The sequence below is a fragment of the Pezoporus occidentalis genome, unplaced genomic scaffold, assembly GCF_034315485.1.
Source record: "Pezoporus occidentalis ecotype Australia unplaced genomic scaffold, CSIRO_AGI_Poc_V1 ctg66, whole genome shotgun sequence".
Lineage (NCBI taxonomy): Eukaryota > Metazoa > Chordata > Aves > Psittaciformes > Psittacidae > Pezoporus > Pezoporus occidentalis.
In genome coordinates, this window is record NW_026916009.1 from 562855 (window position 1) to 588123 (window position 25269).

Below are 25269 nucleotides of genomic sequence, written 5' to 3' on the forward strand. Positions count from 1 at the left end.
TCAGCACTGAGCTGTTTTAGTCCTAAATGATGTTTTTGTTAGCTAAAAAGAGCACTCCTCTCCAGGATCACCAGCAGCAGAGGTGCAGAGTGGCAAGAAGAGATTGGATTCACTTTTGGGTTTGCACTCAGGTGCTTCTCTTGGGACAGAGCAGCTTCCAGCAGTGCCTGGCTCTGGGAGGAGAGGCTGTGTCTGAGTGAGATGATGCATGTATGCACAGGGGCTCTGTTAAAGCCTCACATCACCTCAGGGTCATCTGAAGGGATGGGCAGTGCACAGCACAGAAGTGCAGTGGGGATGGCCCTGCACACCTCTAGCTGTGCCCCTGTTTTCCTGAGGTTTTTGGCTGCCCATAGCTCTCTCAGTTTGGTTTCCTTGTTGCTGCTCTTCCATAAATAAAAACCTCACTGGAACATAATCTCTACCATAATGTTTATTAAATAGTAATTTTAAAAGGTTTTTATACAAATCATATAAACACAGTTCGATTTTTTCTTTTTTTTTTTCTTTTTTTGTTTGTATTTTTTTTTACACCGAAGAATCACAGTAAAAGCTCTTTTAAGTCCATAAGTCCTGGCTCAGCCAGTGAACGGTCAAACACCTTGAACTGCAAACCTTGGAGAAGTTCCATTTCTGCATATAATTTCTTAATGCTTTAATTCCCATGCTCAGCCCCAGCACCTTCCCACAGAATGAAATCACCCGGCACTACAGCCCGCCTGTTAGCAACACATCCTCACCATGGGAAGAGCGTGGAGGCAACAGCTCATTTCAGCGAAGGCATTAACACCAATTTTTTCTCTCTTTTCTGAATTTCACAGAGGGAATTGTGGTCAGAAATTCTAATCTATTTGCAGAGGAGGATGCAATGAATCGAATGCACTGACGAGTTTTCTTTCCCCTGTTGAAGTTACAATCAAACACAGTTTTCTGTAGAACAGTAAAGCACCCAGCAGAGGTAAGTGAGGTATCGGCTTTGCAGCATTATCGGCCTGCTCCTGCCCGGCAAGCGCATGCATGTGGGTCCTGCCCTGTCGGGAAGGGGCAAGCAGGACACACAGGGCAGGCGCTTTGCTGAGCCCAAGTTAGTGCCAAGATCAGCAGTACTGTCCTGCCCCAGATCAAGAGATATATTAACACGAGTCAGTCCCACGGAATAAGTCACATACACGATACATACAGAGAATTCACGTGCGTGTGCAAACACACTATTTCTGAATATATGTATACATGAACTCTTTTCTCTGTACGCCTACTAGACACCATAACGTCACCTTTTTAATTTATATATTTTCACCTATTGTTTGCCTAAGTCAACTTTTCTACTGTATGGTCTTTTCCCATTCATCCTTCCCCTCTCCTGTGATTTGAAGGGGATAAAAATCATTCAGCAGCAGCAATCCAGCTTTGAAATGGTCGGGTACATTCCCTCTTACTGCCTGTTTCTTCTGTGCGGTAAAATAACACCCCTGTGGAATTTGTCCACAAAGAACGCCAAAAGAAATACGGTGATTGGAAAGGAGAATCTGAGATACGTTTACTGCTGTTTCTGTTGGGCAGACAGCGTGAATTAAAAAAGTGAAGGCCTTTGTGTCTGCCCGTCCCTGCATGTCTGTGTATGAACTGTGGATGTTTTGATGACACAGCTGCTGGTATCAGCTTCCCCAGTAACCCAGGCATCTTTCTCACAGTGGAGAAGTCTCCCCCCCCCAACCTTTACTGTCAGATGGAGCTTTCCATGAAACACTAGATAAATGTTCCCATTCCCACCACACCGAGGAGCAGCTGTGGCACTGTCCGTGCTCATCTCCTCTACAGATGTTGCTTGTCTCCCCAAACACCTGGCCTCCTGCAGGATGTGTTTGCAGGTGCTGTGCCAACTGAGCTTCACAGCACATCACACCTTTGGCGTTCTGTGGTTAGTGAGGCAAAAAAAATCCCTCCCCAAACTATTTGCTAGGCAAAATGTAAAATCAGGACACGTCAGGTATTTCCAAAGTGCTCTGGAAAAGCAAACACAACGTGCTGGGAAGCTTTCCTGCTTATACACGTGCAAGCTGATAGGGACAATCAATCTGTGCCGAATTGGAAAAGAAGGCATTGGTTTGGGGCCCAGCGCTTGAATTCTTGTTTCTCCATTAAATTGTTTTCATAACACTCCTCTCCCACGGCACAGTGGTAAGTGGAGAGGTATCAGCTGCCAGACAATGTAGCCAGACCACTTGAAAGCAGAAGGACCAGACTTCTCCCGGGCTCTACTGGGTAGAGAGTGTTGAGTGTTTTGCCAGGGAAGGATGAAGGCCTCACTTGTTGTTTGATACAGCACTGATCATCAGATGGAGGAAAAATACTTCTTCTAAGGCACTTGTTCAAAGTAAAACAAAACACAGCTCATCATAAATAAAACTTCAGGTTTTTGCTACTGATCGGGAACAATGCAGCTTTGCTCCGAAGGGATACGGCGGCAGCCGTTTGGTCCACCAGTGCCGACAGCGCCAGCTTGTGCTCCCCAGCTCCATGAAGAAGGGGAGCACTGTGAAAGAGAGAGGGCCAGCGAAGAGCGGGGTGGTGGGTGCCATGAGCGGGTTCCCAGGGACATGGGCATGGCTCCAGCCTCCTCCCCTGTTTATTTTCCCTCCCTGGCACTTTGGAGAGACCTCAGCACCGTGCCCCAAGTCAAACCAAGAGTGAAGCCCCCTTCCCCAAGCCATTGCCTGAGCGCCGGCAGCCTGACAGGCTTTACTTTTCGTTTGCTGCAACTTTTGCATTATAGCAAAAAGAAGAAGGGCAGGATCGAGATGGGTGGGAGATTCAAAGAAAGGCCTTCCTGATGAAGGCCTCAGCTGTTGCAATCCAAGATCTGGATTTAATAAATGGCTCTTATTCGCAAATTGCTTTAAGGCTCTTCAGCTTCTCTCAAAGAGGTGCTTCTACACATAGGGTTTCCTTTCTATTTTATTTCTTAATGATTTTGGGAAGCACTGTTGCTACCGCTGACATTAAAGCCAGTATCGCACTTTTCCACCCTACCAGGAGAAGGAAAGTTGAAGGTAACAACACGCTTCCATTTTCAGGACTGGAAACTGCAGCGTTCTGGACTTAGTGTGAAATGCACAAATCCCTACAGCCAAAACAATATCTGGATGGGGTCTAAAATGGACAGGGTCTTTCTGTGTGTGTGTTATTTCTAAAGAAATCCCTCAGCCTTCTCAGCAACTCACCAGAGAAAGGAGGTGGAAAATAACAATCAACATTTAGTTTTCACATCCAAAAGGTAAACCAGTTTCCTGTGCCACATCCCAGCCACTCGCATCAGCAGAAAATGAAGATGAACCAATAGACAAGGGTCTCGGTCCCCCCTCACCCAGCACAGTCCAGGTTGCGGAAAAGCCCGCACGGTCCTGGCGGAGCGTGACCCACCGGTGGGACCTGGTGGCAGGAGCAGCGCCTCCCCTCGCTCCTCCCGCACTCCTCGTTCCCCATTATGGCATTCAGTTCCCATGGAAAACAGCAAATAAAGTACCCCCCTGCCAGCCCACCTCACCGGGCACAACGCTGAGGGTGATCCCCAGGGCACCCATCAGGCCTCCGAACAGCACTTCTGGTGGTTCATCTTGACCTTGTGCTTGATGCCATCGTACAGCTCGAAGTTGTAGTTCTCCAGCGTGGTGGAGCTCCGTGAGGACAGCCCGGCATACGAGCACGTGCAGTAGAGAAGCAGACCAGCGCAGATGGCCCCGAGGAGGACGCCAAGGGAGCTCATTGCTATGATGGTCACCAGGATGGGATCCAGGGTGTACAGCCAGCTTTTCTCTTTGTCCAGCTTTGGGGTTCCTGGAGAGTTAGTAGAGAACAGTGTGTCGTTCCTATCCGATCCAAAGTAATCTGCAGTGGAATGGGCACTTCTTATTATCCAGGGATCACTTTTTCCCCCATCACCTTTATGCATTTCTCACTTGAGTTATGATGGCTTTACAAGAGTATAAGCCCTGCCATGGGTATCTTTCCATGGGATTCACTAGCCCAGGTCTAGAAGTGATGTGAAGCACTGAACTACCAAGAAAGCGAGGTGCCCTAATTCTCATTTACATCTCAGGCTATCTAAATAGCATGCTAGCATTTTACACTCACCAAAACTCTGGCCTTTCAAGTGCCATTGGGTTCAAAACTATGGAAACAATATGTCACAGCACCCAGACTTAGTTTTCTCCATTTACAAGTCAAAATGCTATGCAAGCAGCAATTAATGCTTGAAAGATCAGTTCCACTTGTCCTAACACAAATACAATATATTGACTTTTAAAGGTTGCTGGCTGGCTGCTGAAAAAGGAAAACAAGAAAAGAACCTAATGTCTTTGTCCAGACACTAAGTCACCACATCAGTGTATTTTCTCAAGCATGTTCTAGCTTAAAACTCCCACTAAAGCTGAAGTTTATGAGTAATTAATTGTAGCATCTCATAGTGAAACACAAGTTTCCCCAGACAAATTGCCTGTGTGTCATTTGGGTACCAACCTGAATCATCGTTGTCTTCAAAGTCTTGCTCAGAGATCGGAAAGTCATCCTCCATTCTTGGGAAGTTTACTAGAACAACAAAACGGGAAGCACCATTTGTTTAAAGTGGATTTTTGGGGGCATTATTGTCACTGGTGACTGGACTGCAAGACTGGTTGGAAGAAAACAGTAGTTAAACTACAGCAAGGCTCTTCCTCATGGAAGGAGGAAGAACTCTTCCTCTTCCTTCGACTAAAGTCAATAAAGAGTCTTTCAGACTTGAGAGAACAGCATCTTCCCACTACATGACATTTCATGACCACCAAATGACCAGCTTTTAAGAAGAAATGAGAGCGAGTGAAAAGCAAAGAGACCAGATAACTTGAATAGCACTAAAATATTGTCATTGGTGCCTGCATAATGGCCATAATTCACTATTAACAGGCTCGTGGGTATTATCCTTACAACTCTGATTAGGATCATAGTGCCTGTCATTACTTGCCACTAATGCTAGATCCATTTAGCACACTCTACTTTTCATGTTTTCCCATACATCTTACTGGACACACAGCTTCAATGACCCACTTTCTCTTTGGGTACTCAAATTTATCTGAAATTTGAGTAATTTGAGGAAGTCATGTTTCATCATTATATGTTTTAATGCAAAAGCTGGTTGAAATGGGGAGAGCGGCAAATGGGTGTCCATATCTAGGTATTTATGTTAACACTTCTCTGATCCAAATTCCTTTTAGTGGTGACATTTCTTCTTATTGTTCAGCACAGATCAAGCACTAGTGACCAAATGCATACGCTGTAATTCCAGAGCAGAAGTTATTTTCTTGTGCAGCCTTCCTAGCATTATCTCTATGTATAGTTACCATGGCTCTTTTTTCAGTTTTCCAAAAGAAGATGCCCTTTCATTTCTATCTGCTTAGATTTTTCAAAGCTGACAGTAGCTTGGGGTGCTCAACTGAGAAGGCACCTTGAAATGATCAGGAATGCAGAAAATGAGGGACTACTAGAAAGTGCTAGAAGTGACACTCTTGAAATAGTTATGGTAAAAAAACAAGGCTACTTCACATCTTGTGTGAAAATAGCAAGAAGTGTTTAAAGAGTTTGCTTGTAAACAACAAAACCCAAAGAATGTAACTTGTGCCCAAAAAGCCACGTGTGAAGAAATTATTCAGAAGCCTATAAAAGAATATTTGTGCATATTTTCACAGAGATTTAGGACTTGAAAAGCCCTCCTGAATTGTCAAATCATGTATTTTTGCTATCCCAGGCAATGGTAGGAGGCAATTCCCCACCAGAGACATTTCAAGGTTCACTTCCAGAGCAGGGGGCTCTGCTGAATGCCATGCTGCCTCAGCACCACCTTATACCTGACTGCAATGATCCTCTGTGCTGGTACTAATGATACCTTCCCAAATACCCATTCCTTGGGTAGAGTTGCCTTTTGCCTTCTGCACTCAAAGGATTAAGGGATTTCTTTGAATTTTCAAGTGAGCCTAGCAACAGGAACAACACTTGGCCCTCCTGAGGATGAGGTCTGTGTCTAGTGAGCCAGGTAATTCAGCTGGTAGGTTGCTGAAGAAACATAGGTGCACACCATTTTCTGTAAATCCTCACTTTAGCAGCGAGTTCACATGATTTCTCAACACTTCCAGAACTGACAGGCCCAGATGGCAACATCTTAGGGCTGGGAGAACTGCCTGAGGGCCCCTTGCAAACATTTAGAGGCGAACATGTGGAAAAATAACTTGCAAAGCAGTTCACACGCGGAGACGTCTGCTCTGCTAGTCCTCCATCAGAAGACAAGCAATGACATTTGCCAGCCGTGTCACCCACACAACTCTGTGGAAACTGCAGGCTGCTCGAACACAAGCAAAGGTCAAAACTGGACCATGGTTTGCCCAAGGAGCCCATGTGTGGGAAAAGACTGTTGAAGCCTTTTGCCTTTCCATATCGTAGCTCCTCTAAATTTTGTGTGAGAACAAACTAGCAATTTGGTGCTCTTTTATTTCCCAGGGTAGCCTTGAGGGAAAAGCCAGAAAAAACAAAGTATTGGTTAATCAACACTTTCAAAAGAACACCAGTTCTTCCAGCCTGAAAGGAAGGAGCACTGGGAAAACTTGAAAAGAGAGAACATTTATACAAAAAGCCAAGCCCAAAATCTATTTACTTTTCTAACAATTTTCTCAATTCCCCATGCTAACATGACTCCAAGTCTTGCTCAAAATATATCTTGTTCCTCACCCATTCTCTTTCCTCCTCAGACCTGTGGTAGGCCCTCATTCTTCTGTTCTCTGCATGCCATTTCACTGCTATCAGGTTGTCTGTTGTCACACAGGGTTCTACTCTGGCTTTGGAAAAATAGGACTCAACGTTTCTTTTTCCGTCCTGGGGTTTCTCAATTCATTAACAAATCAGCTCTGGCTGTGTGGCTGTCTGTGGAAACTGAAGCTGGTGGTCTCAATTGCAGTTCCTAGTGGAGATGATTTCCTCTCACAGAGACTAGCCTGCTATTTGTCATCAATTGTGCTCCTTTGTGACAAGTCTCAGCAATATTGTCACAAGTGGAGCAGGCCATGGAAAGTGCCCCTTTGGAAAGTGGTCCTCAGAAAAGCCTCACAAGCTGCTGGGCAGAATGGGAGAAACATGCTGTGCCCTGTGCTGTGGGGAGACGCTTCCTTAAAGGGCAGCTTTCAGGTGCAATTTTCCTTGCATTTTAAAATGAAAAAAAAATAAAATACTAGAGAAGGGTAGGCAAGAAAATTAGGGGAAACTGTATTTAAACGTGAGGAATGCTTTCTACTAAGTGAAAAGCTTTTTTCAAAGCGTGTGTGCTGAATTATAGCTGTGAGCACCTAGCCAGTCATGCCCCAAAGATGATGTTAGCGATGCCTTTGGAAATGGCCAGATGCTGAGAAAGGCTGTTATCTGTTGGATCTGAAAGCACTGCCAGCTAAAAGGCTAATTTATGGGACCTGAAAAAAGAAAGATAAGATTCTAATCAAAGACAAGGAGCGACTTAAGTACCACGTTCATATGAACTCACATGGAGGGAGAGGAGAAAATTAGTATTTCCAGAGATTAAGGAACTTCAATGTACGTCTGGTTTAAAATAGCAGCAGGGGTGGGAGAGATCGGGCCAAGGAGGGGATTACTGGAAGGGAGTGACATGTAGCTTGCTGTGCCTTGCCAGGACAGCAGGGGAGGCACAAGAGTACACAAGAGAAAGGTTCTCTGATGTCCCACCACAGACATACACGCACCTCTTGCAGGAAAGCTCTCCCAGATCTACCCAAGGCCCCTCAACTGCAAAGCTGAGGCCAGTGCATCATATGGACTGGCATGTACTTCCCACCACCACACACACTCAATGACAGCCTGCTTGCAGGGACTTACTGGCAATGCACACTGCCTCAGGCAGAGACCTTTGCAACAAGACAAGAGCTATTGTCTTGGAGAGGACATCCAGTCCCAACATAGATGCATTCCTCCAAGGCAAATGACCACCATCAAGAAAAAAATGCTGTTTTCTTCCTGGACTGACTTTGTCTGGTTTCAATCAGGGCACTGAGCACTGCATCCTGCCAGGTCCCTCCATTGCAGGACAAAGCTCTGTTCGTTACCATGCATCACTCTACACAGAGGCATTGCTTCTCAGTCTTCATAGGTGAACAAAATGAGCTTCTCAACAGAAGGTGCCTTCCCCAAATGGTACATTAAACTTGCAGTAATTTTGAGCCCTTTCTGTTGCCTGCCCACATCCTCCCTGGCACACAGCAGAGAGCACTCCTGCCATCCTGCTCCCACTTCCCGCAGGCATCCACAGGCTCTGGGGACAAAGGAGATGCACCAGGTGATGACGGCTGGTGGTCTCTGCTACCTACCGTCTCTCACTCTCTAGTAACAACTGAGCCGTGCATCCCGGTACAAAAGTTGGCTGCCCTCTGGTGCTTTCCACAATGGGGAAACAACCATATGCTGCTCGCTTCCCTGAAAGCAGCAAGTGTCCTCCTATGTGTTCACCCCTCTCTCTTGCGGCTACAACATCCATCTTGGCTGGTGCTATCCTGCCCAGCAAGGGGAACACTGGAGGTGTACAACTGCTGCCCTGCCAAATAGCACCCAGGAAGGGCTGAAACACACAGCTAAGTCCGGGAAAAGGGGGTCAGAAATTACCGCTCCCCAGTGCTGGCAGCCAGAGCTCCAGCTCTGCGCTCGTGCTCGCTTTTCTCCCTTTGCTCATTCCCAGCCCTTTTCTCTCGGCAGCAATAGTGTGACTCCAACTCACATCACTTTGTTTTGACACAGCGGAGCAGCCGCTGTGGCCTCGCCTTGACTCCGCTCTGTTTGGCGGCAGCAGCGCCGCGCTGCTCCTTCGGCTGGGAGCCCAGGGGGCTGCGGGAGCAACACTTCCCACCCTCCGTGAGCAGGGAAGTGCTTCTCAAAGCAGCAGCACAGGCACCAGGCAGAAACACTCCCTCTGAATCCCCCACCGCTCTATTTCCAGCCCCAAATCAGCCTCACTTCTCCCTTCCTCACTCCTCCAGAAACACAGAACAACTTTAGTTTACAAAAGGGCTAAATCCCTGCCAAATTTCAAATTAAAACAGTGCTTTGGCTACAGCTGAGCATTAAAGAAAGCAAACAAGTAGCTTCTCCCTGGCCTCTGCAGCACAAGAACCCCCAGACCTTATACTCAGATTGCCTTGGGGCTGCTTCAGCAGCAGTGCATGGTTCACATTGCAGAACAATCATCAAACCAAGGGGCATTGAGGAATCTCTTGTGTTCCTTGGGTTCCCATGTGCAGAGAAGATAGGGAATCATCGCTTGCCAGGTGAAGACCCTACTGAAAGCTCTTGGAGATGTGAAGCCAGGCTAGGTGTGGAGGCAAACGCAAGCAGGCAGCTATTACCAGCCCCAGCACTGCCCTCCAATGCGTGGCACCCTGCCCTCGCTGCATGCATGGAGGATGGCCAAGGCAGCTGCCCAAACTCAGGACCCTGCCAAACCCTCCCTCCAGCATCACATCCTCTGTTGCAGCCCAAACCTTTCCCTGGCATGTCCTGCTTTTGCACCTCTCCTCAGCACCAGCACCAGGCCAGGGAAAGAGTGGTGGCAGCACGTGTGCGTAGGGCATTACAGGGGCATTATATAGCATGGTTTTCCTCTTTCCTTCTTAGTGCTGGACTACCCAGGTAAGGAGCCACCATTTGGGTTTGGTGCTCTGTGCTGGAGCTCACCAGTCCCAGCTCCTCAGCGCAAGGGCAGCACTGCCAGTCCACTACCACCGCACAAGGGCTGGAAGCCGGGGGAGAAGCTGGCAGCTCTGCGGCATCCTGATACGTTTATCACTCTCCCTGTTGTTGCTGTTTGTTTTTACAGCAGCAATGGCTAACGACACTATTCCTCAAACTGGCAGTCACGCCTGCAATTGCTGCTAAGAGCCGCCAAAGCCACTGATGGAGGAGCTGTGGCAGAAAGCCAACAGGCTGTCCAAGCTCGCCTAGAGGCCCTCGCCTGGTGTCTGTGTGCCTCACTCTGCTGCTCTGACATGGGGTAAGATGGGGCCAGCCCTTATAAAGGTTTTCACAGGTTTTCTAGAGGGGCAAAAATCCCAGCACAGCCTGGTTTCTACCTCATTCCCTTCCATTCACCACCAGGGGCATTTCAACCCTGCCCAGGAAAAGCCAATGTTGCCCTTTCAGCATGGGGACAAGCAGCTCAGGGTTCCCTGTGCCAAGTGTCCTGGCATGAGGCTGACCCAGCTAGGTGAATGAGCACTCCTGAGCCATCATCCATCTCCAGCATGCTGACATTGCAGGCAAGGCACAGCACAGCCCTTCCCCTGGCACCCTTTGCTTTGCCAGGTCATCGCTCCCTCTGTCACACCCTTGTTAGCCACCGGCTTTGTGCCACCACTTACAGAGTGCCCTTGGGTCCTCACCCACAGCCACACGGAGTCACTTTCCCTACAACCCAGCAGCAACTGCAGAGGTAAAAAGACACCATCACCCCACATACCGCCAGGGGACTCACGCCTGCACCCTTCCCGTGACATGCAGGAGACAGCAGCCTTCCACCCCTAATGACACTCTGAGATACGGAGCCCCTGCTGCTACCCCATTTACCCCTTCTTCTTTTAAAATAGACTCTTAAATGCCTGACACTACCTGCAGCAGAGGTTGCATCAAAATCACACCAAGTTGTATTTTTCTTAAACGAAGTGTGCTCATTTTAGCTGCCTTCTTCCTTATGATGAGCAGCAGACTGAGCAGCACCCAACTCCCTGGTCAATCTGGCTGTGGCGCACATAAGGAATAATTAAACCCCAAATGGTTCCTCCCTTTTTGTCTGTTTACTTCACAGAATTTTTTTCCTCCTTGTTGGGAAGCCATCAGCCAGTCTTTCCCCCCCCGCTTTTCGCATGTGCATATTTTTTTAAGTTTTGCTTGGACATTCACTGAAGTGTACGAAATGCAAATTACAAGTGCATGGGCTTTGCTGTACAATTAGATGGGGGGAAAAAAAAGCTAAAGAAAAGATAGCATGGTTCCTCAGCTCCATTTGTGTTTGAACACCCACAGGGAGGGATCACATTTGAATTATTTTTTGTTGATGGCCTGAATTCCTTGTAAAGCCAGGAAGTTTCACTGCAAAGCTGAGCTGCATGCCAGAGTAAAGAATATGATAGAAGGCAAATAAATGCAGAAGGGAAAGAAAACCTCTCAAATTGGCAGCAAAATATCTTTCACATGAAATGCAATGCTGCTGACTCCTCTGAAGGGGCGAAAGGCACACCTAGAGAAGATGGGAAGATGCTGCAGCAGAGATCCCTTTCACAAGATGGGAGGACTCGGACGGAGGGAAGGCAGGGGGCACATACCCTTGGTGCTGCTGTACTTGGGCTGCTCACACACAGCTCTCCTATGCAGCCTGACACGCAGAAGCCCAACAAGGGTTTCATGGGAGAGGAATGCCTTGCCATTTTCATTATTCATTTTGGTAATGGCTTACCCGGTGTTCAATGTGCTTATGGCCGGAGCGCATGGTTTGGCTGAGCTGGCAGCCAAGCTGGCCCCCAGGGCCCTGGGAAGTCGGATGTCCTGTCTCCAGGGGCCCGGCTGGAGAAATTCTGCATAATCACAGTGAGCCATTTAGCACTTAAGAAACGCTATCGAAATCCCCAGACAACCCCAGTGTCAGTCCAGCCGCCCAAAACTCCCACTGCGGGCTGGTACAAATGTAATGGATCTAAAAGCCACTGCTAATGGCCTGATCCTGAATGCAGCAAGGCAGGGTGCGCACACAAGAGCTGCGTCTGCCTGCAGCAGGAACAGGAACTTCACTTCGCTAAAGCAAACAGCCCTGATGCTCCAAAAGAAAACATGGAGTTTTGAAGCACCGCTTTGCTTCAACCGACAGCGTTCTCGTTAGCACAGAAAGAAGAAGGAAGAAAACCCCCAGATATTTGTATAAAAATATCATCATTTTATTACATTCCACACAATACATCTTCAAAGAGTTTCAAATTTCCACAAGATATTTTTCACACACAGGCAACTGGGCAACGCTGGGGATGTCAGGGCTTGAGGAGCAGGGGAGAACTGGGAATAAAAATCAGGAAGTGACCTTCTGTTTTGTCTTTGGTGATTTTGGTTTGAAAGACAGGGTGCCACATTCTCCTCCCTGACACACCGATGCGCACTTGCTACGTCCATGGGGGTGAACCTGGTTGAAGCGAGGGGATCGTCTGACCTAGGGAGATTGAACTGACTGGAAACGTGATGCTATCATCTGCTGACATGGCCTGGGCTGACCTGAAAATGCAGCAAGCACATGCCACTATTTCACATCTGTTTTAATCTGGAGCTGGCTGAGGAGGAGTGGATGGCTGGGATTTCACATCACCAGCCATATGCACTGCAACATCAGCGCTGCATAATGAGAAGGCTCCCAGAGAAAGCATTCTGGCCCTGGAAGCTCCTCTCTAGGGGCTGCCTCTCTAGGCAGCACTACCTGCAAGGTGACAGGAGCTCACACGGGTCCCTTCCATCTCTGCTGGGACAGGGACAACCCTGCTGCCCTTGAAAAGCTCATGGGAGTCAGACCTTGGTGGGATGCTGCCCGAGCACTCACCACCCCTAAAGTGCTCACCATGCCAAATCACCCCAGGCTTTTCTGCGCTCCATGCACGCTTTAGACCCTTGCTGCTGCAGCTGAGGGGGTCCTGCTGAACCCTGTTGAGTAAACAGCATGTGAGCTAAAATAGGCTGCATGAATAAAGGCAGGGAGGGAGAGGAGACTGACACCCCATCAACAGAGATCCCCTGGGCAGAGGGATCCACTGCAACAGGGGCCAATATCACACATGCACAGCACCGTTTGTGTTTCCACTTTTTCCCCAGACCAAAAGGAAGCTCAAGACTGCAGGAAAGTTAACAGAGCTGCTTGTCTCAATTCATTCTATGCAATATTCATGGGCAAAGGATGGGTGGGGAGCACTAGCAAGTTTAGGAGGGAGGAGGGAATCTGATCACTCAGCACAAATGAACACAAACCTTGCTCACTAGAGGTACTTTTCTCACCTGGAAACAGATTAGAGTTAAGGATTCAAACCACTTTTGCATCTCATCATTCAGTAATTTATATAAGGCATTTCCACTACAATATGCTGGGCCATTCAACAGTCGGAGGCATGTTAGAGGCTCCATCTCACCTCCCTGGTTAAAGCAGTAGCAATAGCTGGGCCCCTCAAGGAGCACCTGCTAGGCTTTGCTTGCTAGATGCCACTGATGCTTTAAGAAGCAGAACATTAGCAAACGCAAAACTAACTGACATTCTAGAAAGTCAACTGGCAATTTTTGTGATTCAGCAGCTATGAATTGGGCAGAGTTAAAAAAACATACCTAAAACCCAGAAAGGGGAACTATCCTTGTCCTAGCAGAAAGACAAGGAGGAGCCCTCTCCCCTTTTCCTGTGTAAAAGCAAAACCATCAGCACCCAGAGCAAGGATACTTATAAAATAAATAAACCTTCAATTCTCAAGAAACTACAGTATTCAGCATCCACCTTAGACCTCCTGAAGTCTATGTGTTACCCTAAGGCTGGCTTTAACAGATACAAACAAAACATTCATTATGAGCTTCTCTGATATAAGGCAACTTTAAATAGATTCACTTGCAGGTGAGGGAAGGAAGATTTCCCCCCCACACACACACACTTCCAAACAATGGCTGTGTTATCATGTTGGCTGCAGAAAGAATAAGATGGAGAGATCTTACTTTTTGGATGTCTATGAATCTCTCTGGATTCTTCTAGCCATCTGAGGTGGACATTCCTACGGTCCAGCCTGGCCTCTTCTTCTCATTTTGCACCCGAGACATTAACACTATCAAACAAGAAACCCAGCCAAAGCTAGATAAGGCAACAAAAAAGCATTGCTCTCTTTCCCAAGTAAACAAATCAGGGTATTTACCATAAACATGACCCAGACCTTCCAGAGGGGAGGCGGGAAGGGGAGAGAAATGAAAAACAAAACAAACATTCCCTGTGCAAGTAGAAGCGACAACAAGCAAATTAAAAGGGGCTGTTTCTAAATATACATTCAGTCAGTCAGACACGCACATTCCCATGCACACTCGCATACACAGATTTAGCACTCTCGTGCATGAGCCGCACACGCAAGCTTCCAGGCTCTCCATCAAGTTCCCTTGCAGGTTGCCTACTGGGAGGAGGGAAAAAACCCCAAACCAAACAAGCCTATTGACCAAAAACCACTCCCCAAACAAACAAACACAAAGAAACAAAAAACCCCACCCGACACCCCGAGACTCCTCAAAGAGTAATTGAAAGGGAGCATTCACTTCTGAAGTGAAGGGGCGTTGTGTCTCTTCTGGCGATCCAAGATGCAGCATTAGTTTAGAGTTTGTAAAAGATTCAGGGAGGGCTGGGGGGGACAGAGGAGGGACGGAGATGTCTAAGAGTTCACACGTATGCTAGGTAAGGAAAAAAGTGCAAAACTGAGGCAACGTATTTGAAGTCTTAGTTTCTGTCTGTCTGTCTGGTTTGTGTTTTGTTTGTTCGCTCGTTCCTGTTCGGCTCTCAGCAGCGCGAGCTGGGGTCTTGCTCTAGTTTTATGGTTAGGGTGGGCTCCACGGCCACAGGGGCCCCGTTGGCATAGTGGGAGGTTTTGTAGGTGATGGAGTGATCGCTCTTCTTGGCCGCATAGCGGAACCGGTGGTAGTGGAGCACAAGGGCCAGCGCGACGGAGACCAGCACCACAACAGCACCTCCGGCGGCAATAACGTAATACCAGTAGGCTGGGATGGGCTGCACTGACACCGTGTCCACTGTGGGCTCGGTCCCTGGCAGGAGGGTTGCCCCTGGGGAGGAGACACAGAACAGGGTTGCTAGGTGGGAGGCATGCAGACGCACAAACAGAAACACACATACTTTCAAGAGTACAGCACGGAGTAACACGAGGTGCCAGGGCTGCCTCCGGATATGGGGTGTGCGCCTGGGGGGGAGCACAGCCTGGCATTCACTGAGCCCACATATTCAAGGGACCTGTTTTCTTCCCTCTTAATTCATCACGCCGCCTGGATTTCAATACATATTCCATATGCACATTATTATTACTGTTATTTCTGGCATCAACAAATGTTTTCTTCCCCCCTTATTTTTTTGCCTTCTCCAGATCGGCTGCCTGGCTTTGTCTCCACATGGCAGATGTTGTCAAGCAGTGACAAAACACATCACTTTCCTAATTGGAGGAAGAGCATCACCTCAGATGGGCAAGGAAGTTACAGCAGGAGACTGGGAAAGAAATTACAGGAAGAAACAGTTGCTGTTCTAAAAGAAAAGACAGAGAAGAAGATCTCTGTCTGAAAGTGCTCTGCACGCAGACCTGCTCTCACTAGGTGCCCATTCACAGACTGAGAGATTTCCTTTTTACTTTTTAAAGCAAGAAAGAATGGTTGCGATTATTTACATGGCACAGACTGGAAATTCAACCCAACGCTCACTTCAGAAACTCATGCTCTCCACAGCTTAAGCAAGCCAGGACCATGAATTCATGCTGATAAAGCAAACACACCCTAGGGAGGCCTGGAAAAGTACCTGCCTCCCTTGAACTCAAAGGCAGGCAGCGCCCAAGCTCAGCCCAGCAATGGCTAACCCTTCCTACTCCCGCAGCTGCAGTGTGTTTTGCAGGGCAGGGCCTTGCAGCCCTGCTCTCCCTTCCTAGGTCATCCCGGGACAGCTGTGTGCACATCTGGTGATCAGCCGCCACAGGACCTCACTGCCAGCCCACACAAGCACGCACACATGTGCCTTGGGTGGCACCGAGCATCAGTGTCTGTGCTGACCCGCACGGCCCAAGACCAGCTCTGTGTTGTTCCTCCTGCACACACTGCTCCCACCTGCCCAGCTCCGTTTGTGTAAGTAACTCCAGAGAGATGCATTTCTGCACCACATTTATTCATTGGCTACTTCAAGGGGTCCGAAGTCCCCAGGGAAGCTCTCAAAGGGTTTGCTCTGGTGCTGGACAGATTGATCCCCTACTCTGCTTGTCTTCTCCTGTTGCCCCTGGCACACTGTGGGGGGCACAGCCTGTAGGTGCTGGCAAGCAGAATTTTAGGGCTCCTGCAGTTTGGTGTCAGCATATTGTTGAGCTCTGCTCTAACCAACTCCAGCTTGGTTTCCTCAGCAGGCTCGGAGGATGCCAAGGAAGTAAAGCAGAACAGTGCAGGATGTGCGCACTTTGCTAGCAGCAAGGGCATCTCACAGCACAGTTTCTGCCCTCCCCTACAAACACTGCCCTGCCAGCAGAGCCACTGGCTTCCAAACTTGGGATGGAGACAGCTTTTCTGCTACTGGTGGCACAGAGGATGAGGGAAAATGCAATCACAAGGCTTTCCTCCTCTCCCCATCCCTCAAAACCTGAGCACAGGGAGTAAAACCAAGAATGAATACTGCACCCAGATACATAGCTACAACAGAAAAAAAACCTCAAAACCAAGAAAAAAAACCCACACAGCCAAGCCAAATCCTGCTTTTACAGAGCAGCAGGCTGGGAACCACCCACATATTTGTCATTGTACACAAGGAATTCGGATGTCTCAGGAGAAGCCTACCTGCCAGATACACCACCCTCACCCCGTTTCACCCCAGCTACCCCTCACCACCAGGAATGGGGGTGGCCCTGTTGTTCCTGCCCCCCCCCCCAGCGCCTAAGAGAGGGGATACAGGGTGGGCTGTATGTTGGGGGTGGGAAAAGCAGGGAGCAGGCAGTCCTATGTCCTCCTCCTCTATCTCTACCAACCACCCTGGTGAGGGGGAACAGAAGCAGCACATTCCTACACAGGGGGTGTCAGTGTGGGACATCCCTTGGGGGCTGCCATCAGCCCCCACCAGGGTGAGAACTGCTGTCTCCAGCACAGATCCCACTGGCCAAGCCACCCCACACCCATACACAGCCCACCACCATCCCCGATGGATCAGCAACGCCTCGTCTGTGCCTGACAGTGCTGGGGCAGGGGGTTGACCCCCAGGAAGAGCACGGGGCTGCTCACTGTGCAGAGGCCACTCATGTTTACACTTAGTGACAGTCACTGCTTACATAGCACCTCAGTCCATTGAGAGATTTACAGGCAAACGGCGGCTCACACCACTGATATGCACTGGCCTTGCTGGTGGAAACTGGGGTGGGGAGAGGGGGGGCAGGTGTCAGGGATGCCGACAGCTCTGGAGCCTGTAGGAGAACAGCACTCCCATCCGAAGAATAGAGGGGAGGAAGGTTTCCGTGGCTTTCTAATGTCTGTACATTACCCAGTGCAGGGCAGGGAGTAAAAAGGGTGGATCTGTCAATAGAGGAACACACACCACAGTGGTGAGCCTGCACTCCTTGCCCCCTTCCCCACACACCTCTGCCTGCCTGGGGATGAAGGGAGGCAGCACGATGTGCCCCAGATGATCCCGCTCATGGGAAGAACCCCTGGGGGATCTCGAGGCAGTTTCAGATTCAGGACAACCTCTGCTTGGCTCTGACCTACTCCAGATGTCCCTGCGCAGCAGCTGGGGCTGCAAGCATGAGGGGTAGTGCAGAGCCTCTCCTTGGCCCCTGTTTCCGCACTTCACGGCCCTGCTGAGGAGATAGCAGAAGTCTGGAGAGTTCATTTAGCAACTGAAGTCATTAAGGAATCACACTCAGTTGTCTCTGAGCCCTAACGAAGCCAATTCCCAACACTAATGATCGTTCTTCCTTACACTGTCAGCCACTAAATATAGCTGCCCATCCACTCAGCACACAGCACTGATGTTATCTGCTCTGTTTTTACTGGCTCTGCTGCTCTCTGGAAGTTTTCTCTTGTATCAGTGGAAAAGTTCCCTGCTCGGGGAGATGGAGAAAAAATCCATCTTCGTAACTTAATAATTTTTCCACTCCCCTTTGCCTTCCGCCACACACACACACACACACACACACACACACACTTGCCCTTCCTCACTTATTCACTAGGACTCTTGCCTTAATAAAGAAATGCCTCCTGCTGTTCTTGTTGAGTTTGTGGGTGCTTTGGTTATGCATGGCTTGGGAGACTGCTCACTGGAAACTCTTATTTAATCCCTAAACGGTGGGCAATTTCATCTGGGTGTGCTGCTGCACTTATGCCTCCAACCTGGCCAGGTACAGTCCCCTCTTCTTCCTAACAGGGGAGACTCCACAGGAGCCTGTTTTAGAGCAGTGCAGCAGCAGAAATAAAAACCCAAAAGAAGAAAGAGCAAAAATCCTCTAGGGAACAAAAAAGGAGAAAATCCTTTCCAGTGAGCCTCCTAGAGAGCTGCCTGCCTTGCTCTGCCATTGCTCATATTCCTCTCTGAAATCACTGACATTAACTGCTGTGGACAAGCAACACAGCTGGAATTTTCATAGATGGCACAGATGAAAGCAAGTATTACACTCTTCTAATCTGAATGCCACAAAACCAGTGTCAACCTCAACCACTTAGTTGCTGCCTGTCATCTCTCCAGGAAGATATCCCTGTCTTGATTTCAGGATACTCAATGTGGGACCATCCCAAAGGCAAATTCTCCCCAGTTTGTCTCCGTGCTTTTTGGAATACATCTCTGATTTTTAACCGGGTATTTAGCTAACTTCTTGCTTCCAGCCACTTGTTACACCTTCTCTTTAAGGGTGAGATGCATCAACTCTCAAATGCAGCACAGTTTAAGCACACTTGACTGGTCTCGTAAGATCCCAACCCACTAGGCTGAAAGATATTCCACCCACACAATTCTCTTCTTATTTGCCTTGTGATCCTGGAGCCTGGAAGGTGTGTATTTTCAGCTTTGCTCCCAAGCCAGGGGAGGAAGGATTTGCTATTATTTTTAATGGCATCTTACTTTCTCAGCTTATCATGTAAGTGCAGGGGTGGGAGCCACAGAACATCTCCATACTTCCTGCAGTCTTTCCAGATCACCCAGTGCTAGGATGTCGTTAGCAATGGGTGGGACCCCACTGGCACAAGCTGGTGAGCTCCTAAGTGAAGGGAAGGCAACAGCATCTGGCTGTGGTGCTCAGGGACCTTGTTGTGCTAGGCACAGCAAACACTGTCCCTACCAAGCCAGTGTGCCCTGAGGCACGCTGAATAGGACGTAGAAATGGGAGGCATACAGGCAGCAGGGCATGGGGTGAAGAGAAAAAGAAATGACATGAGTTAGCAGGACTTTGGGACAGACCCAGAGGAGGGTTCAAACTGAAGACAGCATACATTACAAGCCCCAAACGACAAGGATGATGTTTGCAAAATAGGCACCAGACCAGACCCAGGAGAACACAGAGTGGTGGTGTAAGTAACGAAGGGTCATGGGGCTTTGTCAGCTGAGAATATTGCAGCAGCTTTTCAGTAACACCACAAGTCTGAGTTGCAGATAAATAAGCAGCCTACAAACCCAAATTCCTAGTTGTTACAGTATGGGTATGACTGTAAAATATAGTGTTACACCCTGTGGATGTCCCTCCCGTTGGTAATGCTCCACAGCCTGCCTCACACGCCAGGGACAGAGTCGTGCACTTGACTTCAGTCTCAGTGTCTACTTTTCTTTTAGTAGCACAGCTCTCAACGCACATACCCACCAGAGACAGTTTTGCCCCACACAGAAATGCAGCTGTTTCTAGGGAAGAGCTCAGCCGTATCTTACAGCAGAGTAGGGGATGGGAAGAGTTCAAGTGAGTATGAAGGGGAGCCCTAAGTTTGCTCTTCATCACAACTCCCCCCCCCAGACACATTCCTGAAAAGGAGGGCAGGAAAAGAAAATCCAAAATTAAAACACAGGGAAAAAAAACCTCAAACAGACTGAACTGATCTTCCCTGCAAAAGCAGACAGCTTTTCCCACCCCACAGCAAGACAAACAGCATCCCTGCTGACTGCTCACAGAGAGAAGCAGGTTTTCTGAGTTCCTCACCTTTTCTCTTACTTTGTAGGTTTGATCAGACAAATGCTGGTTTCTATTCTCCAGGCTAGTATTAAGCTATTAAATGCACCATTTCACCTTGTTTCCCTTTTATTGACTGTCACCTTCAGAACTCCTCTTGGCAGTTTGCTCTCCCACTTCTACCTCCCAACTCCCTTCCCCTCCCAAGCACACCATCCCCGCCCTGCTCCGCCAGCAGCTCAAACACCACCGCTGCCAGAACATCTATAAACTAGAAAATAACCTTCCCCAAATGAATGTAAGTCACCACCACCTCATTTCACTTTTAATTGGTTACTGGTTTACTTGTTTAAGTCAGTTGATAACTACCCTTTACTCCACAGCCTTCCCATTATGAGCTCTGCTGCTCTTCAGGAGGCTGGGTACCTCATGATGGTGGGTTTCCTAATGCTATTGAGCCCCAAGACAGTGTAACTTGTGTTTGCCTGCTCCCTGTTACCTAGCAGGAGTCAGAGGGTGCCACCTCCTGCTGCTGTGGCAGAGGAGGTTTAGCATAGAGCTGCCATTTCAACGCTCAGAACATTTGCTGTTTGTATAAGCACACACATTGCTTTTCTTCGATGTAAAAGCCCATGCCAGCAGAAAGAAACCACCAAGAGAAGTGCAGTTTTACCTGGAAAGTAGAAGTTCTCACCTGGGAAAGCTGTGATGGGTTCTGCAAAGGAAAAAACAAAACCTAGTATCAGAGTGAGGGATATTACAAGGACACAGTTCATGTCTCTTGATTTGCAGTGGCCAAGTGGAGCAGGCATGTGGCTGTGCCCCACAGAAGCCACTTGCTGGGAACAGAGCGTGTGCTAGCCAGCCTTACCAGGACAGGGAGAAACCCGCTCTCAGACATGTAATAATCTTTGACTCAGACTTCAGAGGAAAACATGTCTAAGGTTGAGGGTAATTTGGATTCAGCTGGCTGGCTTGAGTCATCCAAAGGCAAAGCCTCACCAGCCCAGTGATGAAACCCTGAAACCCCCTAAATTTCCAAGAGCAGTTTTGTTTCTGGCTCAACCCTGGCCTCGTTATTCACATGGGAACTGTGTTATTTCTGGGCATCGATGCCATGCTCCTCACTATCTCACAGCGACAAGAAACAAAGGCAAGCAATTTTTTTCTTCTTTCTTTGAAGAAGTAATCTATTATAAATTACTGGATCTGAAAAGCAATAATTGGCACTTATTACTGATTACTTTTTTGCAGAAGTAATAGATTTCTGATTATTTTTAGATTACTTCTGCATTATGCCTGTGAGTCACAGAAGGAGACTCTGGCTCTACTGAGTGCTATGAAATCATCACTCAAGTTCAGAATGTGAATGACACATTTGTCAAAGGAAAAAACTATTGTGACTTATTAGCGTTCTTTCATGCTAAAAAGGAATCAGATTACTTCCCAGGATTAGATCTGAAAAAACAGGAGTAGCCTGTGCTGGAGTCAGATATTCTCATGGCTCTGAGAGAGAAGGAGTAGCACTGTATCTCTGCCATTTCATTATTATTTTGGTTACATTGGAAATGACCCATGAGTTATATTAAAGTTTGCAGTGGGAGCCCTTTGTTAGAAATGATGTGAAACAAACTACCCTTATGGGTTTTAAGATTCCCATTCAACTTTCTGGAATGGGACAAAGAATTTTGCACAGCAGTTTGGTGTGATTTTTAGGGCTGGCGATGCTTTAAACTTTATAATTTACTAATGCTTTTGTTTTGAAATGTTAAGCTTTCAGTTCATGAGGCCCAAGATACAGAAACACTGGAGCTAGGTGAACTGCTGAGCTCAAAAGAAGTTAGATAGGAAATGTTATTAGTGTTAATCACCAGTCTTGCTTCTCTTTAATGCCATAGAAGGCAAGGGATTAAAACACCACTGTCAAATCTTAAATACAGGGAATTTGACATATGGAGTATTAGCTCCTTTGGCAGATGGGAGACCAACAGAGTTCAAAGCATCAAAGAATCTGAGACTGACAGTGCACAAGAGCATCTCTGGGGCAGTCCTGGTCCTCTGTTCTATTATTAATGCTGGTTCCTGCACCATCTTCACCATCACCTGCCTGCACAGGGTGGCAAGAGATGCGACCAGCCCTTGCCAGGCACAATTTGTCTTGCATCTCCTTGCCGGAGATACAACCCTTGGAAGAGAGCATCAGTCCCTCTTGGGTTAGGAGGCATTGGGATCCTCCCCTCCCTTGGTGGGGGAGAGGAGCTTCACTGAATGGGGGCTTTCAAAGTCTAATGGGGAGAGAGACTCTGCTCTACCTACTTTGCACTGACTTTAGGAGGGGTCAGACACTTTGTGGGTGTTTAACAGTGAAATTTGCCTCACCCGGATCACGCAGAATTGCAGCCACTGTGGGCAGCTCTCAGCACAGAGCCCCCTAAGGGGATACTGCTGGTCCCAAGCTCAACTGGGATGGCTCTAAATCCACATCCAACCTATATGGTCACGAGAGCCATCAGAGTGTACGCATGGATATGCCGGTTAGGGGAACAGCGTAGATCAACAGCTCCACCAGCAAACTGCTAAAACACACTTTTTTTGCCCTTTTTTTTTTTTTTTTTGACATTTTTAAGTCCTCTCTGCCTTTCACATTGAATGAATCCACCTGGCTTTTGGCCTGGTTCGGGAACGGTGAATTCTAGGACAAAAATTTCCTTTGTTGTGCTGTTAACACTGCTGTAAAACCCCTCTGCTATTTTCTTTCTTATTAGAGAAGACTCCTTTTGAACTCATTGCCCCCTCTAAGCATGTAATACTGACTGACAGCTGGTTTCCTTTGTCCAGCACTTTCCTTTTAAATTTAGTGTATGTCCTTATCATGCAGAATAGTCCTCCGTAACCCTCAGCTGCTCTTCCAGCTTTGCGTGGCACAGACATGTGCTTCCTGCCTCTCGCACCAACAGCCCCCATCCCGCAGAGACTGAGTCCCCCTCATTTCCTTCATGAGCAAGCAAAGTCCCAGCTGAGATCCAGAATTCCCAGTACCACAAGCAGGGGAGAAGTGGCCGATGGAGCCTGAACGGAAAGGTTCTCCAGCCCCACCAGCCACCCCTGGCCCCCACGGCTGGATGTGGAACGTACCCATGCAGTTCTCCAGCGGGATGTCGGTGCCTAGCCGGATGTCATCGAGGGCGAGCTCTCCCAAGTAGCCGTTGCGTATAAATCCCTCAAACACGATCTGTGAGAAACCAGGACAGAAATGTCAGTGCTGGGAGGCACAGAGTGGCTGCTACTCCTGAGGTAAAGGGCAGCAAACATGCTCCTGGCTTTCCCTGCACACCTGCGGATGACCTGAGACTAGTCTTACTTCTTGCCTTGACTCTGCCACCCCTTCCCCAGGGAAAGCTGCCCTGCAGGGATAAGTTCTGCAGAGAGATTGTTACCTGGCCTGGCAGCACGTGGCTTACAATTTGTTCAGTTAAATGCCTCTCTTATGGAACAGAGACTCAGTGAATCAATGTTCTGTATTGCAGGCCACCCCCCGGCACTTGCACAACGATGCAAGTGGCGCGTGACACTGACTGACAGCAGCAGCAGATCTGGCCTGTGGTGTTAACTGGACTATGATCAGAAAAAGGAAGGGAAGGACACAAAATGCACGGCTACATTAACAGTAAAGTGTTGTTCCCATTAATATTACATAAGAAGTATTGAAATGTTAGCGGAGAAGGGTCAATTTATTCCTACTTAATCACAGGCAAAATATATTAACAAAAATAAATAGAGTCGTTAGCTCTAAGAACTGCTGAGTGGAGAGACTTGCATATTTACATAATGATGCTGTTATTTAGCTAATGCCGGCATATTCACATTTAACGCACAAACTAGTCAGCCAGTGCCCATCATTCTTATCTGTAGGCATATTGTGTTTACTGGTATTTTATTAAAAAGCCAAACACACACATGCAAACTAGTCATGCAGCTCCAGTGCAAAGCTTTTCCTGTATATCTCCCTGCCTGCTCTTGAGGGTCCAAATAATTTCCTAGGGCTATGTATTTCACAAACCTCCTCTCCCCAAATTAGGTGACCCCTTCCATCTAGGATGCCCGGGCCACCTCCCTAAAGGGCTCAGCATCTGACTGTGCAGGACACAGAGTGTCAGAGCTGTTGGTCCCAAGCTCGGGCCGTCATTCCACATGGGAGGCAGCAGCTCTCAGGGTCAGGGTCAGGGCTGGAAGCTGGATGGAGCAAGGCTCCCTGCAGGGGTGGTCACTGAAGTGCTACCTCAAGACTGCAAGCGTGCTCCCTTCTGCTTTGGAGGGTGCTGGATGCTGTGCTGATGCTCATTAGCAAGTGACAACAGTAGCCCTGGCTCCCCAGCAAACGGCACACTGCCCGGAAGGGCTAATCATGCCAAAGGCACTCCTGGAAGCTGCAGTCTCTCCGTGGGGTGCTGGCAAAGCCATGCCAGAGGGACTCGGGCAGCTGCAGCAAGCAGTACAGCTCCCTCCAGATCATCCCTTCCCTTCCACTGATCTCCTGACAGTGCTTCACCTAGCCCTCTGATCTGGTCTAATGAGGCGTCTGAGAAATGTACTCATGGAGACTGGGGAAGGGCTGTTTGCTGCCTACCCTTAAGAGCTGGCCATGCTCCCTCCCAGCTTCCCACTTCTCCTGGCTGCAGGGTTTGGGTTTGCTCTCTGGAGTTGTGCCTCTTGTCAGACTACCTGATGACCATCAGCTGGGGGGGATGGGAAAAGCACAGAACAAATCGAAACAGAAAAAGAAGGGAAATATTTGGAAAGTGGGAGACTTGAGGAATATAAAAGGCAACAGTCTGAACAAAGGCCCAAGTCTGTGCAGAAGACAGGCACTCTCTGAATAACAAACAGTGTCGTTTAGTTACTATGGTAACTTGAGAAACAATGAAAACAGCCACATTCCCTAATGATGAATGGGCCCTGGCTCTGAAGCACTGAAATAAAGATGCTGAGATGCCTGCCCAGTCCAAGACACCTTCCCTGAGCATCTTACCCGGTACTCCATGTCATAGCTCGGCAAGATGATGCGGCCTTCCCTCCACTCCTCCCCTTGGTCCTCCATGATGACCCACAGTGCCTTGTGCTCCTGGCTGGCTTCCCGCCAGACCCGTAGCATCACTCCGTTGCTGCCCCATGCCTGGTACTGGAAGACCATGCAGACAGCACTCCGGGGCAGGTAGATGGCGGGGCTGATGATCCGGGCTCGCAGGCTTTCCCTCCTTCCACTGCTCTGCAGCTGCAGGTAATTCTTGCCATCTGTACAAAGAGGAAAACACCATTATATTATATTATA

At 48.3% G+C, this 25269-nt stretch overlaps 1 protein-coding gene across 6 annotated transcripts in view; it reads right to left on the reverse strand.

Annotated features, from left to right (window-relative positions):
• Positions 1–415: 415 nt before the first annotated feature.
• Positions 416–25269, reverse strand: part of NRP2 (neuropilin 2) — an 88219-nt gene continuing 63365 nt past the window's right edge. Inside the window, exons 13-17 of one of the 6 annotated variants that reach the window (XM_062640625.1) lie at positions 24970–25232; positions 23076–23172; positions 20614–20655; positions 4516–4584; positions 416–3885 (exon numbers count right to left, since the gene is read on the reverse strand). In XM_062640625.1, coding sequence (XP_062496609.1) covers positions 3581–3885; positions 4516–4584; positions 20614–20655; positions 23076–23172; positions 24970–25232 — 776 coding nt within the window. In that variant the 3' untranslated portion in view covers positions 416–3580. Of the gene's footprint in view, positions 3886–4515; positions 4585–11974; positions 14890–20613; positions 20656–23075; positions 23173–24969; positions 25233–25269 lie in introns of those variants that run through there. The other 5 variants (XM_062640628.1, XM_062640626.1, XM_062640627.1 and 2 more) reach the window with 5 other exon arrangements.